This window comes from Girardinichthys multiradiatus, chromosome 21 (assembly GCF_021462225.1).
Source record: "Girardinichthys multiradiatus isolate DD_20200921_A chromosome 21, DD_fGirMul_XY1, whole genome shotgun sequence".
Lineage (NCBI taxonomy): Eukaryota > Metazoa > Chordata > Actinopteri > Cyprinodontiformes > Goodeidae > Girardinichthys > Girardinichthys multiradiatus.
The window spans coordinates 23,573,712-23,594,262 of record NC_061813.1 but is presented as its reverse complement, the minus strand read 5'-3'; the positions used below and the strand labels follow the sequence as shown (position 1 = coordinate 23,594,262).

At 41.0% G+C, this 20,551-nt stretch overlaps 1 protein-coding gene across 3 annotated transcripts; it reads left to right on the top strand.

Moving 5' to 3' along the window:
• Window positions 1-1,979: 1,979 nt before the first annotated feature.
• Window positions 1,980-20,230, top strand: qtrt2 (queuine tRNA-ribosyltransferase accessory subunit 2). Of its 3 annotated transcripts, none has more exons than XM_047349016.1 (8): window positions 1,983-2,510; window positions 2,581-2,636; window positions 5,738-5,814; window positions 5,901-6,110; window positions 6,891-7,090; window positions 13,532-13,701; window positions 19,559-19,667; window positions 19,814-20,230. In XM_047349016.1, exons 1-8 carry the CDS (start codon window positions 2,293-2,295, stop codon window positions 20,046-20,048), a joined length of 1,275 nt encoding a protein of 424 aa, XP_047204972.1. In that variant the 5' UTR covers window positions 1,983-2,292; the 3' UTR covers window positions 20,049-20,230. The 3 variants fall into 3 exon arrangements, with proteins under 3 accessions (XP_047204974.1, XP_047204972.1, XP_047204973.1); XM_047349017.1 differs by having other exon boundaries at window positions 1,986-2,510; window positions 13,532-13,683; XM_047349018.1 differs by lacking the exons at window positions 19,559-19,667; window positions 19,814-20,230 and adding an exon at window positions 13,790-14,060 and having other exon boundaries at window positions 1,980-2,510.
• The last annotated feature ends 321 nt before the right edge of the window (window positions 20,231-20,551 follow it).

Below are 20,551 nucleotides of genomic sequence, written 5' to 3'. Positions count from 1 at the left end.
GGTCACTCTTTTTAAAATGCTGAAATATAATAAAATCCAGTGGTTATTAGAAACACCTCCGCCTCAGCCTCTTTGAATAATTGCTTTTTTAATTAAAAAGGTCCAACTGACTGTCCAGTACCATTAACATCAGCACATCAGATATCAGATTAACAATGGAAAAATACTGATGTTTATTATGATTTTAAGCCTTTAGGAGCTATGTCCACTAAACATACTTGGTCCAGTCACTATGTCAGCACAATCCGAAGTTACATTTTTGTAGGCACTATATTGTGGTTAACTTTAAAAGGAAATCAGTGGATAACGTTATACATTTGATGCATCAAAAATGTCTGTGTTTGTATTATTGAGTCTCAGTGCTGCATTTGGCAGTTATAAATCTGAGCAACATATGGGCTTCATCAAGGCTGGTTCTTGTGCCTATCTCTAGGAGTTAGTAGATGAGATGTAGGGTACACAAAGGTCGCCAGCCTGGGACTCTCAAAGGAAGATCGAGTACCCGGAAAGAACCCACTCATTCACACATTTTAAATATGATGCTTGCAACACATTAAAAAAAAAGCTGGGACAGGGGCATGTTTACCACCTTTCCTTTTAACAACACTTAATAAGCATTTGGGAACTGAGGACACTACTTGTTGAAGCTTTGTGTGTGGAATTCTTTCCCATTCCTGCTTGATGTACAACTTCAGTTGGTCAACAGTCCGGGGTCTGCATTGTTGTATTTTGCGGCACACATTTTCAATGGGAGACAGGTCTGGACTGGAGGCAGGCAGGCAGGCCAGTCTAGTACCAGCACTTATTTACTATGAAGCCACATTGTTGTAACACGTGCAGAATGTGGCTTGACATTGTCTTGCTGAAATAAGCATAGACCTCGCTGAGAAAGATGTTGCTTTGATGGAGGATATGTTGCTCCAAAACATGTATGTACATTTCAGCATTAATGGTGCCTTCATAGATGCGGACGTTGCCCATGCCATGGGCACTAACACACCTCCATACCTTCAAAGAAGCTGGTTTTTTAACTTTGCGCTGATAACAATCCAGATAGTCATTTTCCTCTTTGGCACAGAGGACATGACGATGATTTCCAAAAACAATTTAAAATGTGGAGACCGCAGACCACAGCACACTTTTCCACTTTGCATCAGTCCAGCTGAGATGAGGTTGGGCCTAGAGAAGCTGGAGGCGTTTCTGGTTATTGTTGATGTATGGCTTTGGCTTTGCATGGTAGAGTTTTCATTTGCATTTGTTGATGTAGCGACAAAGTGGGTTAGCTGACAATGGTTGTCTGAAGTGTTCCTGAGCCCACATGGTAATATCTGTTACAGAATAGTGTCGGTTTTTAAAGCAGTGCCTCGTGAGGGATCGAAGGTCACGGGCATTCAATGTTGGTTTTCATGCAGAGATTTCTCCAGATTCTCTTTTTCTTTTGATGATAGTCTGGACTGTTGATTACAAAAACTCTTAATTCCTTGCATTTGTATATTGAAAAAAGTTATGGTTAAACTGTCACAAAGCGGGGAAGCTCACCCTATCCTTGCTGTGAACAAATGAGCCTTTCAGGGGATGAACAGGATTTGCAAATCATTGTATTGTGTTTTTATTTGTTTTACACAATGTCCCAACTTGATTGGAAATGAGGTTGTATGATGTACAGTTAACATCTAACTGTTATATGAGTTTAAAGAGTTTTTCATGTGCCCTTAAAATAATAATTCCTGGCAAAAAAAAAAATTTGATTAACTGGATACGGTGCAGAACTAAATTTGATAGTGTTTTGGTATATTTTTATACAGGCAAATTAAGGTCTATGTGCTTTTCAACGCAATGTGTAAAATTTTTGTCTGTTATTAGCACTATTATACATAATATAGGGTAAGAAAAAAAAGATTAATTAAAAGTAGTTGAACGTTAATCTTATAAGAGGCTCCCAAGGAGAACGTGCCACTCACAATTTGGCAGACGTGTTGACGTGTCATTTCCACTGACGTCATAATTCCCCGACATGTAGTTCACACGAGTTTGTAGGGGTACGCCGAAAACGTGCCTATGAATTAGACAAATATAAATATTATGCGTTTGCCTATAAATGTATGGCCTCTACTAACGTTATTTCGATGGATTAAACATTAAGTTAATAAACGGTTTTCTCGCGTCGTAACTTTTGTGTGGCAGAGCTAACTATTTACGTGGCTAATCTCCACTCTTTAATAGTGGCAGCTAAGTGTTGCTCGTTGAATCATTTAAGATATTTTTAGAGGCTTTTTTTAAGAGCTGTTGGTGATGGCTGGCAGCAGGATGAAGCTGGAGTTGTCCCAAGTGGTTCAGGGAAGAGGTCGTTTGGGTCTACTGCAGGGGATAGGGAGGATGGGGCAGCACACGCTGGACATTCCTGGATGTCTTTTGTACACCCACCTTGGCAGCGTCCCCCACCTCACCCAGGACGCCCTGCACACCCTCAGGAGCCTCCCCGCTGTCACCCAGGTCACCTTATCCAACATGTAAGCTGGACCCCTCACACACTTTCCATTACGCACCCTGATTGGTCCCCTAAAACTTATCTCTCTCCAGGGCAGAGCACCAAGAAGTGCTGGAGGAGTTTAAAGGCGGATTTAAGAAGTTTGCAGGTAGAAATCACGTTTCGTTATTTTTAAATACCTTGTTTACACATCTTCAGCGTGGAGGGCCAAAAAGTACCTTAATTTAATACATAAATTGGTAAATAAATATTTACCTGTCACAATTTAAATAAAATTCGAAACGCATAGATTCATTAAACTAATATGGGCATAAATACTTAAATGGAATTGAACTGAATTCACTGGATTTCATGGGATCTTTTGGAAAAGTGTGTGTGCTTGCACCATCCTTTCCCATGTTTCCACAGACCGGGCAACAACAAAACAACAAAAAACTACTTTGGTAGAAGTTTGAGGAAAATTCTGGAAACTTTCCATGACTCACAAGGTACAGTACAGACCAAAAGTTTGGACACACCTTCTCATTCAAAGAGTTGTCTTTATTTTCATGACTATAAATATTGTAGCTTCACACTGAAGGCATCAAAACTATGAATTAACACATGTGGAATTATATACTGAACAAAAAAAGTGTGAAACAACTGAAAATATGTCTTATATTATAGGTTCTTCAAAGTAGCCACCTTTTGCTTTGATTACTGCTCCGCACACTCTTGGCATTCTGTTGATGAGCTTCAAGAGGTAGTCACCTGAAATGGTTTTCCAACAGTCTTGAAGGAGTTCCTAGAGATGCTTAGCACTTGTTGGCCCTTTTGCCTTCACTCTGCGGTCCAGCTCACCCCAAACCATCTCGATTGGGTTCAGGTCCGGTGACTGTGGAGGCCAGGTCATCTGGCGCAGCACCCCATCACTCTCCTTCTTGGTCAAATAGCCCTTACACAGCCTGGAGGTGTGTTTGGAGTCACCAGCAAAGTACGCCCACACCATCACACCTCCTCCTCCATGCTTCACGGTGGGAACCAGGCATGTAGAGTCCATCCGTTCACCTCTTCTGCGCCGCACAAAGACACGGTGGTTGGAACCAAAGATCTCAAACTTGGACTCATCAGACCAAAGCACAGATTTCCACTGGTCTAATGTCCATTCCTTGTGTTCTTTAGCCCAAACAAGTCTCTTCTGCTTGTTGCCTGTCCTCAGCAGTGGTTTCCTAGCAGCTATTTTACCATGAAGGCCTGATTCACACAGTCTCCTCTTAACAGTTGTTCTAGAGATGTGTCTGCTGCTAGAACTCTGTGTGGCATTGACCTGTTCTCTAATCTGAGCTGCTGTTAACCTGCGATTTCTGAGGCTGGTGACTCGGATGAACTTATCGTCCGCAGCAGAGGTGACTCTTGGTCTTCCTTTCCTGGGGCCGTCCTCATATGAGCCAGTTTCTTTGTAGCGCTTGATGGTTTTTGCGACTGCTCTTGGAGACACTTTCAAAGTTTTCCCAATTGTTCGGACTGACTGACCTTCATTTCGTAAAGTAATGATGGCCACTTGTTTTTCTTTACTTAGCTGCTTTTTTTGGCCATAATACAAATTCTAACAGTCTATTTAGTAGGACTATCAGCTATGTACTGTATCCCCCTCCTGCACAACACAGCTGATGGTCCCAACCCCATTTATAAGGCTTGAAATCCCACTTATTAAACCTGACAAGGCACACCTGTGAAGTGAAAACCATTTCAGGTGACTACCTCTTGAAGCTCATCAACAGAATACCAAGAGTGTGCGGAGCAGTAATCAAAGCAAAAGGTGGCTACTTTGAAGAACCTAGAATATAAAACATATTTTCAGTTGTTTCACACTTTTTTGTTCAGTATATAATTTCACATGTGTTAATTCATAGTTTTGATGCCTTCAGTGTGAAGCTACAATATTCATAGTCATGAAAATAAAGACAACTCTTTGAATGAGAAGGTGTGTCCAAACTCTTGGTTTGTACTGAATATGTACTTCAACCCATATTGCCACAGCCCAAGTGTCGGGGTGAAAGCTGTCTTCATCTGGCTCACAGTGCCAATAATATATGACTAAAATTGTGTTTCTAAATCATCCTCATCTGACCGCTCCAGATAGGCATCAGCCCCTCACAACCCTGCAAGGTAGACGATGGAGGGATGGGTGGATTATCCTGGTCCAGATTAATCAGTTTCAAATATGTGTGAATTTTATAAGGTCTTGTTTATTGTGTTTGTTTTGTTGTGAAAAAAATCTTTAGTCTGATATAGAAGGATAGATGGAAATGTTCAGCTTCATTGAGCTGATCATTTAACCTACTAGAACAGTCCTTTTAGACCTAATGTAATCATCAATTTCTTCCTTCCATATTTACCCTTTTCTCTTGTGTCCATTTGCCCTACCTCCCTCTGTTACATATACCTCGGTTAAATGTTTGTCCGTCCTTGTGTTCTCCTTTCCATCATTACTCTCATTCCTACTTTGTGTCCTTCCATCCTTATTTAGTTATATCCTTTCATTCCTCAGTCATTCCCTTCTTGCTATCCTTCGTTTGTCATTCCTTCTTTTCTTCAATGTGTCCTATGTCAATTCTTTTTTGTTCTTCCTTCTTACTTTATGTCCTCTCCCCTGCTTCCTTCCTTCTATTTGCCAGTTGTACACATACCTGCCACAAATTCATAGTGCATCTTTGTATTTTATATTTAAAAATCATCATAAAAAGGGCTGACAAGTCTGGAAAGTTGAATCTGGAAAAGTCTGGAATTTCCACATATTAAATTTGTTAAAACCTTATTAAAAATGTAATATATGATGCCTCTAAAGAAATACCTCAGTGGAATATTGACAATCTCATTACCACACTTAAACTTGACCCTATTCGACTTTGCTGCACGTCAGTCGCTGTGGTGCTGAGCTCTCTTCAGCCCCGACAACCAAATTTAAAGTTAGAAGTATAATCATCGTTTCGTTTAACATAAACTGTCAAGGATTAATATAGTGTTGTCTCTAAAGCTGCAGAAAGCACTGATTTAATTACTAGAAATAATAATTAGGGCCTTTTGTTTTCTCACCTTCTGATCTTCTGCTGCAGCTGGCTTTGCTGATAACTTCACATGCCGTCACATTAGCATGCGCTAATGGAGCACGTCACTCTCTCGGCTTGCTCAGAGCTCAGCTGCTGCTGCTGGCTATTAGATTTTTCAAGTTTGTTCTCATTGAGTGACTTCTGGGCTTTTGCTTTTCAGGCCTTCATGATACTGTGTTGTACTGCTCACTCCACGACCCTGCAGCCCCCTGCCCGACAGGCCACACTACCAACAAGGTCAGCTGTGTCTCCTGAAAGTGGTACTTTCTCACTGAGGCGTTTTAAAGAATGTAATGCAATTGAATGTAATTATCCACCATTAGACGGTGTCAGTGTGGGGCAGCGGTGGGAGGATAGAACTCAAGGTGGATAAGTTCATGGCCCTTCAGAAGACGGTGCAGCCGGACTGGTACCAGAGCATGGCGGATGGGGAGACCTGGCAGACCAGCACCTCTCGGAAGAGGGTTCGAAAGTCGGTGGACCGAACTCTGGCTCATTTGGATGAATGTCTGACGGTGCATCAGAAATCGCAGGTACACAGACGTTCAGCTGTGAGTAAACAAACACAATCTTTTGGAGTCAGTCTTGTATGCAGACAAAAACATTAACCGTGGGTTGATTGTTCGGTGACTGTGGCTGGCATCGCCTTGCAGCTGTTCTTCTGCTGGAAAAACATTAAGATTAGGGTGAATACATTATCAGCAGATGTGCAAGCCTGCAGCACTAAGAATGACAGATTATACTTTTTCGTACTAATAAATGCCACCCTATTCTCTCTGTTTTTGCTGAGTAATCCTCCTTTCAGCCACCAGAACATTTCTGTTTGTCTATTTTAATGTCAATTTCTAGGTTTTTCCACCTTCTTTATCTTTTTTTTTTTTTTTTTTTGCCTGACTGCCAAGCGAATGTTCCTTGACACAATAAAGTGAGAAATCATGTAGAGCAAAGAGAACTGACAGAGTTACTGCAGGTCATTTTTTATCTAGCATATAACCAGTGAGCTGTGAGATTGCTGCCAAGTTCCCTGAATCCCCCCAGTGTGTCTGTCCTCGTCGTGATGTGCAACTGCTTGTTGAGTAATCAAAACCCAAATGGAGTCTGGCAAAGGAAAAACCTCTTAACTTATTTATTTATTCCCCTGAAGAAAAAAAAAACAACTTCTCACCACTAACTTTTTCACGCATCATTTCTATTGATAAAAATAAAGAGTCAGGGTTTTTCTCTTATTTTTCTTCCTCGTCTTCTATCTCTCTTGTTTTCTTGAAGAAGTATTTCCTCTGGTTGTAAACATCAGTGTGTCTTTCTCCTGCCAGGAATTGGATGGAGTCGGTGTGTTCGGGGTGGTAGAGGGAGGGGATATTCTGGAAGAGAGGGTGCGCTCGGCCAGGGAGACAGCCAAAAGGCCCGTGGCGGGATTCTGCCTGGATGGCTTCCAGACCGGCGCTATGGATCAGGCCCTGAGGAGTCAGCTCATCACTGCTGTGACTAAGGAGCTGCCCGAGGACAAACCCAGGTGGGACACTGACAGATACCTGATACCAGTGTTATATATTCCCAAGAAATCTAACAAGTCTTTAAGGTGGACTAAAAATAATTTAGTGAAAATAGTGAAACTGACCCAATATATTAAGCAACAAAAAATGGGTGGTTTATCCCTGTCCAGATTAATCGGATTTCAATGTGTTCATTCTGTATGCTCTTGTTTATTACATTTGTTTTAATCTGAAAAATAAAACTTAATTGGATATAGAAGGATGGAGGGAAGTGTTTAGTTTCATGGTGGTTGTAATTCAACCCACTAGATTAGTCCTTTTCAAGATGTTCTTGGCATACTGATTTATAACCTAAGCTTGCTTTAAATTTCTCTACATGTTTCTACCTGAGCTGTCTTCATGACGCCGTTTTTTCGCTAATATTCTTTAGCAAACCTCTCAGGCCTTCACAGGATAGCTGGGTGTTTACTACGATTAGGTTAATCACAGGTGGACTATGTTTACCAGGGGAATTGGTTTTCATTGGATTTTATTAAGGGGTATCAAATAGGGCTGAATTAAAAAGCACACCACACTTTTCTGATTCTTATTTTTAAAAACATAAAAACCATACAGAATTTTTTGTCCACCTCCCAATCATCTGCTACTTTGTGTCAGTCTCTCACATAAAATCCAGTTCAAATACAACGAAGTCTGTGGTTGTGAAAAGTTTGAGTTATTTCTGCAAGACACTCCACCTCACATATATCTACCAGATTAGAAGTAATTGAATAATTGTCTCATTGAAACTCCGGGTTGAAGTTTTGATAATGTCTCTTACATAAAAAATGATCTTTTGTGTGTGAGGTTTATTAGTTCAAATTAATTTATTTTAAACTAATTTAATTTTTTTGAAATGCGCTTCACAGTTGGTTGATGCCCAGTCAGTTAAGTTTCTGCTTTCATTGAATGTAAATGAAACCCAGCAGCTTGGTTTCATCCTGTTTCTTCAGTCTGACAGCCGTCAATGTCGCAGCTCAGTCTTAAAGGAGACATGTCATGATCAAAAAAATAAAGCAACACTTTGAAAACACATCAGATTTTAATTGGGGAATAAATCCTGCTGGACAACCATACAGATATGAAATGGGTAATGTGTTAATTAGAATAGGAAGCCACATCTTTTGATGAAAATGAAAATTATCGACAAACAGAGGGCTGAGAAATTTGAGTGAGAAAACTGATGTGGCAGACTAGTCCAATTAGCTGAAATGTCATTGCAGCATCTCAAAATGCTAGTTTTTATGACCCCCATGTGCTTGCATGCATGCCTGACCGCGTCGGAGCATGCTCTTTGTGAGATGACGGAGGGTGTCCTGGGGCACCTCCTCTTAGATCCTGACCAGGGCATCACTGAGCTCCCGCACAGTCTGAGGTGCAACCTGGTGGAGTCAGATGGACCTTAACATGATGTCCCAGACATGTTCTATTAGATTTAGGTCAGGGGAGCGTGGAGGCCAGTCAGTGGTATCAATTCCTTCATCCTCCAGGAACTGCCTGCAGACTCTTGCCACAAGAGGCCGGACATTATCCTGCATCAGAAGGAACCCAGAATCCACTGCACCAGTGAAGGGTCTAACAATGGGTCTAAGGATTTTATCCCAACACCTAATGGCAGTCAGGGTGCCATCGTTTATCCTAGACAGGTCTGTGTGTCCCTCCGTGGATATGCCTCCCAGACCAACACTGACCAACTACCAACCCATATCAGGCTGAACAATGTTGCGGGCAGCATAAAGTTCACCACTGCTTCTCCAGAGTCTTTCATGTCTGTTACATGAGCTCAGAGTGAACGTGTTCTCATGAAACAATCGTCTCATCTTGAATGTGAATAAAACACAGGAGATAATTGTAGATTTTACAAGAAACAACAATTGCTCAAACACTATTTCCATCATATAAAAAAGTGGAGGTGGTGGAGGAGTATAAATACCTCGGTGTTCACCTGGCCAACAGACTAGAGTGGAGATGCAACTGTGAAGCCATCTACAAGAAGGGACAGAGCAGACTGTACTTCTTGAGGAAGCTTAGGACCTTCAGTGTTTCCAGCAAGATGCTGCATATCTTCTGGGGAAGCAGCATCAGAGCCAGGGACTTAAAAAAGCTCAACAAGCTGATAAAGAAGGCTGGTTCTGTTCTGGGGACTCCTCTGGAACCTCTGGAGATCATTGTGGAAAGACGGATTCTTCATAAAATGAAGAACATTATGGAGAACCCTGAGCATCCTCGTCGTACAACACCAGAATGTCTTCAGTCAGAGGCTTCTTCAGATCTGCTATAAGACGGATCGCTGCAGGAGATCCTTCCTACCCACAGCCATCAGCATCTACAAGTACTAATGGGAGACGTTGGGCCCTCAGGCCACCCTCATGAAGTCTGTTTCTAATGGTTTGGTCAGAGTCTTTCATACCAGTGGCCTGCAGGTGCTCACATTTTTGGCTCTGTCTGTGCTTATCCTGTTCTGCCTTGGACAAAGGAGCAGACACTGGTCCTGCTGATGGGTTAAGAACCTCTGATGGCCCTGTCCAGCTCTCCTAGAGTAACTGCCTTTCTCCTCCATGTTCTTGAGACTGTGCTGGGAGACACAGCAAACCTTCAGGCAACATTGATGAGTCGTTCTGGTGGACTTGGACTGCCTGTAGGGTCCAGGTATTGCCTCATGCGGCCAGAAGCGGCACTGACCCTGGTCAACCCTGAAAAGCAGTCAAAAAAATGAGGAGAGAAAATATCTGTGGCCTCCACCTGCAAAACTATTCCTATTTTTGGGGTTGTCTTATTGTTTCCCCTTTAGTGAGAACCTGTTGTTAATTTCATTAACACTAAAACAGCTGACACTGCACTGATTAACAACCCCCTCTACTACGTAGCTGACTGACTTTAAATTTTTTAGCAGTGTATATAGCGTTTAAAATGAAATCTTGTTAACTTAAAGAAGCAGGTGGCATGCTTCAGTCAGAATACAGCAGGATTACAGCATGAAGCGTCTCTCTTATGGCTTATCTATAACTGTTTTGGGGTGTGTGGTTGCCCATTCCATTCCTCCTTTCTTCTTCATGGGTGTGTGATTCTGGAGGCGTTTGAATGCACAAGGTGTTTTTAATCCAGCTACAGTTGAAGGGTTTCTACAAGTACAGTACGTTGGATGCAAGACTTTATTGAAGACTGCTATGATGCAAGTAAAATGAAGTATTATTGACTTGAATTGAATATTGAAAAATAATTTAAGAATTTACTAAATAACCATAATTGAACTTACTTCATAAGTTAGCCATACTGTTGCCCTTTAAACGTGTGCTTTTACCCCTAACCCCTTTTTATGCCAGTATATAGAAAGAGTTTTAACAGGTGTTGGTGATGGGTTTTAGCTAGCTATTCCAGTTTTCAGGTCCAGCATCGTTAAATATACACTATCCTATGATAAAGGAACTGATGGTGGATAAGAGTAACGAGATTTTTTATTTCCTGAACACAACAATAATTCTGGTTTAGGAGCAGAATATCATCCCTGTCATGATTTTAGACCAATCATAACAGGAAAGACTGTATGTTGCTGAAATTTCTCCCAAACGACCCTCTGAGATGCTTTTCAATGCAAGAAGCAATGATTGGTTGACCTATTAACAGGGATGCACCGATTGCAGTTTTCTGGACGATCACCGACCTTTACAAAGCCTGATCTGCCCATTCCGATTTTGGCCCATAGCAATTTTTTTTATAATTGACACTGTCAGGTGTTAAATGGTCACAATACACCTTTAAGGTTCCAATCTTATTTATTAAAAAACACTGAAGAATACCCATAAAATAATACAAACTTGTTTTAACTGCACACGAGTCGGTTAAAGTTAAGAGCATTTTCCTTTAGTCTTTCATTTTTCACATTTTAAAAACAAAACTTGCACAACAGGTTGGAGAATTAGATAAGATTAGTGAAAAAGATCAGTTTCACAAGTAAGTATCGTCCGATCACCAATCACTCAAATTTAAGGAAATCAGGGCCGATCAATTATTAGGCCTGAATACATGATGTTCTGCTCATATCCCCCCATCTACATTTGAGGCTTTGCTCATTGATAATTTATAACAATACTGATAATATATAATATATAGCCACAGTTTTGTCAGAATGAATTATGTTTTATTGAAGTAAGCTATTAAAACATTGCCCCACAGTTACAAAGGCTGAGCTCCAGCGTCAGTTCATTATTCAGTTGCTTTCTGTAAGATTTTAAGCCCAGCGTTCAGATATTCACATCGGAGCACATTTCTCCATTGGTATCCACCCCAGCTGCTTCTACTGTGTAGGACTACAGTAGAACCAAGCCTTGGGATCTGATACAGTAGAAGATTTCTGTGTGCTTACGATAAGATGCCCGCATTAACTGAAGGACGGTTAGATCGCTGATGTGGATACACGGGGCGCATCAAAGCGCACCTTAGAAGGCTCCTCCAAGCCATGAAGAGGAACTTGCATTCCTCCACAAAGGGCTGTGCCTACCTAGGTCATGGAGGTGTTGCAAAACGGCACTAACTTTGAAATAAGACGAACTAAAATATAAGGAATGCTTTATGTGTATTGTTTAGTTCTCGTTTATATAAATGTTCCCTGTAACCACATATGAAACAGCCTGACATGAACAAAAAAACTTTTAAAGTTTTTTTTAGGCAAACACATTTCAAGAATGTCACCAAAACTGTTAAAAGAGCAGAAACAACAGCTGTGCAAGTAAGTCAGGATCACAGGCTTAGGTTCAACCTATTTAATAGGCTCATCTCCTCATAATCACGGGCCCAACATCTTTCAAACTTTGCACTGAAAGAAATGTCACACTTTCCCAATAATGAGCTTTGACGAAATAAATATGGGTTCGTGTCCAGCCTGGTTTGCAACAGGTTTAGTTGTTTTCAGCTTTCTAGTTATATTTTATTTTCCCCTTGTAGGGGGCCCTTGTAGCCCAGGTAAATATGAAGTCGTAACAGTTCCTTTACACTCTGATAAACTTATAAAATTAAAGTTAAATCATAAAGATCCTTCAGTTACATTTATAAAAACTCTAACCCCCCGCTTGAATAAAAGTACGAGAGTTAAAGGTTGTATTTTTCTAGATTATTTTGGGTGTGAGGTTATGTGGTTGGAAAGGAAGGTAAATTTACTTTAGGGCTTTTTACACATCCTTACCCAGGATGCCTGTCTTGCAAGGTTTGAACTGGAACCTGGGAGGAGATAATAGTGACAGCCCAGAGTTTCTTTCTCCAAGGTGGAGCAGTGAGATATTTTTCCAGCTGACATCAGAACTGCTCACTGAGTGGAATATTTTAAACACTAGATGCTATAAGAAGTGACAGCATTTGGCTTAAATTATGGATTTCTGAGCTGGTAGGGACTCAAATATATCCTCTCAAGCACTGAAAAAGTTTTCTTTTACATATGTCCTCTTTAAAAGTACCATCTTGTTTCTCCAATAATTTGCATCACCTGAAGTTTTTAATTTATTTGTACTGTGCTAAATATTTGGAGAAATATCTTATGAACTCCATCATCAGTCCTGGACATAGATGGTAGAAGGGGTCAGAATTTGACCTGGCTGCTCCAGAGGGCCCAGAATATCGGCTGGTGCCGCCAGAGACAACATGCTGTTAGTTTGTTGATGGGCTGTCATTGAGCCACTCTCCGTGGCCTCAGCTTTGGTGAAACCTCCTTTAATCCTTCACTCTGCAAGGTCACAGAGCTGCGTTGACAGATGCAAATGTGCAACGATAAATCAGCCCTGACTCAGCAAATGGTAGCTATCAGATGGATGTTATGATAAAACAGAAACGTTGACATGATGATAATTTTACTGGAGATGCTTAATGTTAAAAAAATCTGATTCTTTAAAAGATATTCAAATAGACCTCTGTGCCTTTTTCTAAAGATACGAGGACAAATGTTTGTCTGGAAATTGTTGTGTTCTGAGCTAAATTAGCATGTTAGAAACTTTTCTGCCTCTGAAGGCTCACATCGACGCTCCTATTGTGGTGGTGGTGGAGGAACTGCGCTTGTTGCTAGAGGCTCTAAGCGTTATAGTGGAGCTGCAAGCAGCAGTAATATGTTACCAGGAGCTCCCTGTGAGCTTCGATTCGTTGGCTGATCTGGAACACCATGGGGCATCCCCCCTGCTGGTACTTCTAGCTGGAGGGAGGTGCAGCTTCCAGCCAGAAAGTGGAGTGGAGTCATTATCGGATGCTAAATTAGGCTTGACCTTCATGCCTGCAGGCAGAGAGTGAGAGGCAGCCAATTTTATGGAAAGCTCAAAACACACAAGAGGAGGAGTGAGAAGGCATGCTGCAAATGTTTGTGCACATCACTTGTCTTTATGTGCAGACATGTTGTATTAATGTTTAAAACTTGTTTGTTGACTATGTGTTTGTGTGTGACTCAGATTGCTGCAGGGTGTAGGGCGACCTGATGAGGTGCTGGCGTGCGTCGAAGCAGGCGTAGACCTTTTCGAGGGCTTCCTTCCTTTCCAGACGACGGAACGAGGCTGCGCTCTCTGCTTCAGCTTCGATGTCCCACTGGACCCGGAGAGCGCAGGTACAGCAACCCTGACAGGTGTGGTGAAGAGCTGTGAAGCTTCATCTCTGTGGCGGCTTAAACTCATCAGATTTGCCTCACTGATAATAATCTCTTTGTTTTCCAGGTGTAAGAGCCCCCACTGATTCCTCTTAACTTCGATACTGCACCGTTTCTATGTGATCATCTGTATCAGTAGGGGTCTAAGAGTATATTGTGCATGGCAAATGTATTCCGATCCTTTGAACTTTTCCACATTTTGCCACGTTACAACAACAAACCTTAGGGTCATTTATTGGTTTTATGACATAGACCAACACAAAGTAGTCTATAATCCTAATGGAAAAGGATGGTTTTGGCATTTTTATAATGTTTTGCAAATAAAACCCCCAAAAATGTGTTGTGTGTATATGTATTCAGCCGACATAGTCAATACTTAATGGAACCACCATAAGCTTGAATTAAAGCTGGAAGTCTTTACCAGCTTTGCAGATCTAGAGACTGAAATGTTCCCCCATTTGCCACTGAAAAGATGTCACGGTGCCTAAGAATTGACAGCAGTTTATAAGTCTTACCAAAGATTTAGAGCTTTCTGAACTTTAACTGGGCCATTCTAACAAATGAATATGCCATTCCATTGTAGCTCTGGTTGTATGTTTAGGGTCATTTTCCTGCTGGAAGGTGAACCTCCATCTCAACCTCTATCAAGGTAACTGATGCATTAGTTTTGCGACACAGATTATGTTTTACTTGTAGAAGAAAAAATATAATTTTGGTCTCCTTCTACCACTTGTTTGGTGTGTTCCCCTACATGACTTGTAGCAAACTCCATTGGGACTTCTTATGACTTTGTTTCAACGATGGCTTTCTTGTTGTTATTCTTCCTTGAAGCAGTCATCTTTTTTTTTTTTTTTGAGTACACGACTCAAAGTTTTCCTGTGAAAACCTCTCTTACCTGAGCCTTTTTGTCTCTACAACTCCTCCAGTTCAACTTAGTAACTTCTCTGATTAATGCTCTACTTTCCTGGCCTGGCAGTGCAGGGGGATGGCCGTGTCGCCTTAGGTTTGCAGTCACACTGCCAACTCTTTCCATTTTCTTTCTGACCGGTCTGCTGTGTTCCCTGGTCTGCATGATGATGGTTGTTCCTTAATGCTCTCTAACAAACCTCTTACGCCTTCACAGAACAGCTGGATTAACACTGAGATTTAATTTCACACAGCTAGACTATTTACTACTTGGGTGACCTCTGCAATTTGTTGCATTGGATTTGGGTTAGGAATATCAGAGTAAAGGAGTTTGAATACAAATGGATTTTTAGTTGTGAAAAAAAAAAAACACATTCTTTTCCTTCCACTTTGTAATAATTCAAAGCTTTTTGTTGGCCTATCACAGGAATGACAATAAAAACATCAAAGGTTGTGTTTGTAACATGACGAAATGCAAAAAAAAGTTAAAGGGGTGTGAATACTTTTCAAGTGGCACTGTATCATTTCCATTTAATTTGCATGAACCTCTGTTGTAAATGTCCTGTTTCATCTCCTTCAGGGCTCAGATTTCCCATAAAACTGCTGTCTTGTACTCATTAAGCAGCGCTCTGTAACTGTCACTCAGTTTAAGACATTTTCAAACTGTGCAGCATTTATAATTTAGTTTTTTTTGTCAATCTTTCTATATGCTAATGACCTTTTCAGGTAAAACCACCTTGCCCAAAGCAACAATGTGACATTTTAATGAAACTATGGTGGAAAAAAGATACAAGATGCTGGCATTTAACTCCAGCAACTTGCAAAAATATGTGCCTGAAGCTAAATTAAATCAGCGTATTTTGGAAGTTTTCACATGAGGTCTTTTCTCAGATTATAATGACCCCTTATTGGAATTTGGACATCATGGGAAATTTGATTCCTCCTGCATAAAATAATTTATTTAGCTTTAATTTAATTCATAAAAGACGTGCAAATGGAGAACCAAGATTAGATTACAGTAAGAAAATATGCTGATTTATGAGGAAATGTTGGAGATGTTAGCGCATTAAAAACATTGTGATCAGCTTTGATGTTTTTAATTGCACAAAGTTGCATTGAACTGATACAACTGAACTCATGATTGATTAATGAACCTAGTAGGATTTCTTAATTTTCAAAGGGGGGGCCTCTGATATTTAAAAAAAAAGCACGCTTGTGGTTTTTACACGGATGTAAAGGAGCGGTCTTTCCACGCCCCTGAGCAGGGAATTACACCACGTTCAATTACATCTGAGTGGTTTAGTCTAAAGGCCCTGCAGAATGTTGTCAGTACACAAACAGCCCCTCATTTAGTCTCAAACTGCAATAACAGCCGGTTTTCTCCTGATGAATGGGAAATAATTTGTATTTAGAGTTCACGTCGGACATAATGGCTGCTAAAATTATGCATGCATGGCAGTGTGTGGAGATCGGTCTTAGATTAGTTAACTCGTTGGATAAAAGAAAACGGAGCAGGTGAAATGAAATCAATAGGATATCTCCTGAGCAGCTTCAGCGATGTAACAATTAGGTGCGACCCCGTCACTCTGATTGTTGTCCTTGCTGAGGACCTGAAGAAGTGGAACGGAAAGAACTGTGGGTGAAAGGCTTCACTGAACTGTCCTGATGGTCGACTTTGTGGTTAATTAAAAAGTTGCGTTAAACTCTCCTGACAGAGTTTGGCATATGGGAGCATGTAGTGTCAGAAAAGGGAGTAATTGATTCTGGGCTGGGTGCATAATGGAGTTCAGTGGAGGTTAGAGCATTAATACTGTCAAACCCTGGGAGAAACTGTAATTCCCCCCTCTCAGGCAATTATGATACCCCATGGGAAAGGTCACAACCCCCCCTCCCTCGTTAGGATCCTCTGACACATCCAATTGTTGACTCGGTTTACCCCTTATTTCCTTTTCACCCTCTGCTAGTTTTCTTGGGTCACACTGAAATTTCAGAACTTTCTCTTTTCATTCTTCTGTCCAGTCCAGGGGAGTGGTGGCCTAGTGCTTAGAGAGCATGGTGTTGGCGTCCTGAATGTGATTTTCTACCTGAACACATGCAGAATGTTTATATCTGGAACCAAGAGCGCAATGCAAAGTTCTGTAGAGCCACTTTAAAAAGTGACACTAAAACAGTACAGAGAGGACTCCCAGCTACTGCTATACTCTGCTATTTGGGAACAGCTGCAGTGGAGAAAGAAAGGCGGACTGAATCAAAACTTTATATTAGCGAACGCATCTTTCAACAATAAATTGTTGCTCCTCATTATCTTGATCACAGTTCTTGTGACTCTGATGTCCAAATATTATCTATGAAGTTTGCACAAAATACTGATCAGTGAGCTCCTGCTGTTGGTGCTTTTGCAAATTTGATGTCATTAACCTGTGCAGTACCTGATTGTTGGAAGATGCACAGAGTGCTTTTATTAGTCTAAATGTTTTCACTCCTCAGAAGTCACGAGCAAAGGTTAAAAGCTAACTTGATGTTTTCATAGGATTTAATTAGGAAAGTAGCAGTCAGGTGATGCTAATCAAATGTACCTGATCATGTGATCCTATGAAAGTAGGAGTTTGCTGGCCTGAAGCATACAGGTGTGTGGTAACCCTAACCCTGCCAAGTTAGATCGGACCTCAGCTATTACCTTAGGGACGCATTAGCAATCTCTGAAGGGTTATAAGGCCAGGTCCAAATAGCTTATCCATTACTCTACAGCAAGAATGAATATTCAGAAGAGGAAAACGTTTAAGAATTTTTCCAGCAATGGATGTTCCTGCAGATTCAACCAAAAGTCAGAATATTCAGTGCTCTGAGCAATCGTAAAGGAAAAAACATAGCTACAGTGGGTGTCAAAAGTTGACAGCCATGTTAACATGCCAGATTTGTAAAAAATTAGTTAATGTATCATTTCTTCTACAATTCTACGAAAAAGTGAAAAAGCTTCTATACCCTGGTTACAAAAATGCGCACACTGTCACACCGTATAAGCATCTCTTCATTCAATTTTAGCGTCTAGTCTTGTTTGGTAGGAATCCGTCAGTATTCCACATCTGGACTTCGGAATATTCGCCCACTCTACCCTGCAGAAGTTCTTCACATTTATCAGATTGTCAGTGTTTAGATCCTGTCCACAGCCCTGTTCGAGCGACGCTACAGATTCTCTTTCAGATTTAGTGGACTGGCTATGCTATTGCCAAAATTTGATCAATGTGAAAATGCATCAGCGTATTTTATAAAGATATTTTAGCATCAGAACATTAGAAATGAAGCCAGATCAGATTGTACCATGCACAACTGAGTTCCCATGTATACATTTTTTACCAACAAAGAAACATTAAACTATTCGTCTCAAACTTTTACAATGCATTTTTTGTAAACCACGAAAAACATGCTGTTATGCTCTTAATGCTACCATTTTTGGCCCTATTACATACATTTAAACCAAATGGAGTTAATTACAGTTCCTTGCTTCCGTTTAATGGCTGTCTCTGTTTAAATACCTCATTGATCTAATTAGTTGTCACAGGTGGTTCATTTAATGCAGAATCAGTTTATGAATTTCTGCCAGGCAAACAGTATCTGTTGGGGACTCTCCAGATGGTTCTGTGTTACAAACCAGCTGGCACGTTAGGTTAGCTGTGTGCCGGACATCTGCAACTTCTGTGTCTGAAAATGAAACCGTCCTCTCTTCTCCTAAGTGAGCGCTTGTCTTACTGAGCGTGGCAGCACGGCAGCTTAGAACAGCAACTTTGATTTTCTATCTTCAGAAAACATTTCATTTTGTCCTTCATGGGGTGGTTGTAAAGCTAATGTAAATTCAACGAGAGGTTGGTTTCTGGTTGGAATAGGAACACACTGATCTGATGATACACAGTTAGTTAAAACTAATGTACTCTTCATACCAGAACAAACAGAGCTATGTTTGCCTCTTAGAAATCCCTTCGCCACAGAAAGCCTGAACACATCGTCACCCTGGACACCGTGGATTTCTCCAGTTCAGTTTTCCCTATTGCCAGTTTGTATTCGCATATTGTTCCTTCCTATCTCCATTTTATACTTGTAAACAAACCATTTCTGTAAACCCACCTCCATCAGTTTCCTGACGGGGAGGGTGGGAAACAGGTACTGAGAACGGAACATGTAAAACTGGCTGGAAACAAGATCATTGGTGACGCACCACCTTCTGCCGTCATTTTCTTGGTAATTAAATATGAAAATAATACATCATTGAGAAATATTTGAGATAAATAGTAAATTGCTCAAAGGGGTGAAATAATCCACATATCAGTTTCCTGCTAAAAAATCCAAAAAACGTAGTTTATATCTGTTTCAAAGCCTTCAAACTTCCCATTATCCCTCTGTTGGTTTCTGTATTGCTGCTGCTCTCCGTATTTGTAATGCATAACTTATCCTCAGCACAGGTGACATCTCTCTGCTTTGCATTTCGCCATCGTTGGTTGAGTTTTGTTTAGTCCCGTTTTCTTCTCATGCTTATCTCCCCAGCATTATGCTGCAGACAGACTCAATTATATAATGTTTTGTTTCTCTTCACTCCAGTTCACCTTTTTGCTTATTTCACAACTTTATCCATTTTGCACCTTAATTGACTGTAGATCTTTCTCTAATCCTGTGCTTTACTACCATTTCCTTTACTACCTCTTCCCTTGCTCTTTCTCACCATCCCTCGTGCTCCTCTGCAGTTCGTCTCACTATTCTCCTTTCTTGTTCAATTAGGTGGAGTAAACCCAAAGGGAGGACCCATCTGTGTAAAACAAACTTTGACATTCACAGCATAACCAGTTAGGATTTATGCCATGGCACGGGAGAAAACACAGGATAGGATTATAGGTTGAATGGTTTGTTTTGAAATTATTAAGGTGCATTTGTGTTTTGGCAGTGCCAGATGAAGAGCAGCACACAGCGAGGGAGACGCAACCGAACAGAGATCTTAATTGGGATGATCAAACACACACGACGCGCTTCGAGATGAATCTCAAAGACAAAAGGTTTGTAGCGGGATTTGTGAAACCCCCCATGGGGTTTCACAAGCAGCCGTGCTCGCAGACTCTCTGCTTTGATGTGGTTGATTTACATTTACTCTGATTGTTCGTGAAGTCGACTCAGCTTGAGCTTTCGATGAACTTCTGTCCAGGTTTCAGGATGACTTCAGGCCACTGGTGGAAGGGTGTGGCTGCTACTGCTGCAGGAACCATCAGAGGGCGTACGTGCACCACCTGCTAGTGACCAATGAGTTGCTGGCTGGAGTCCTGCTCATGATTCACAACACGAGCCACTACCACAGCTTCTTCAAAGCAATCAGAGAAGCTTTGGCCAATAAAAAAATGGACCTTCTCAGGAGGCGTGTGCTTGGGAATGGAAAGGAGTAAAACGGATAAGTCGGCTGGAACTAAGAGGGACAAGGAGGCAGAAAATGTTTTTCTAAACTGGCACAACACTGTTACAGGCAATTCTTTCCCAGGCACATTTTACTGTAACGCTGCACAGATCTTCAGATGACTTTTTTTATATCCAGATCTCTGAAAAATAAAGAATCAAAAGACCAGATAAATATTGAGCGTTCCGTTTGTGTTCTTGGTTCACCTCAGGTTCACAGTGGTTGTTCAAGGATTTTATCCTAATCAGCAGGCAACAATAAAAATAATAAGAGTCCATTAGCAGATGCTTTGGAAATTCAGAAAGCCAAGGACAGAAATGACAGGAATAGTTTAGAGTTGTTGAAGTGAGGTTCTACTTTACATTACATGTGGTAGACAACTTCATTTAGTATAGATCCAGATTATTTGGGCCTGTAGGCTGAAGCCAATGGCTATCGTCAGAGGGGTCGAAACTAAAGCGGTCTCCTAACATCTTAAAACAAATCCAATAAAAA

Bases quoted from the DNA above. Each gene is read 5' to 3' on its own strand.
- qtrt2 (XM_047349016.1), top strand. From the start codon at position 2,293: ATGGCTGGCAGCAGGATGAAGCTGGAGTTGTCCCAAGTGGTTCAGGGA. The intron at 2,511-2,580 runs GTAAGCTGGACC...ATCTCTCTCCAG, and splicing joins CAGGTCACCTTATCCAACAT to GGCAGAGCACCAAGAAGTGC. The intron at 2,637-5,737 runs GTAGAAATCACG...TTTGCTTTTCAG, and splicing joins CGGATTTAAGAAGTTTGCAG to GCCTTCATGATACTGTGTTG.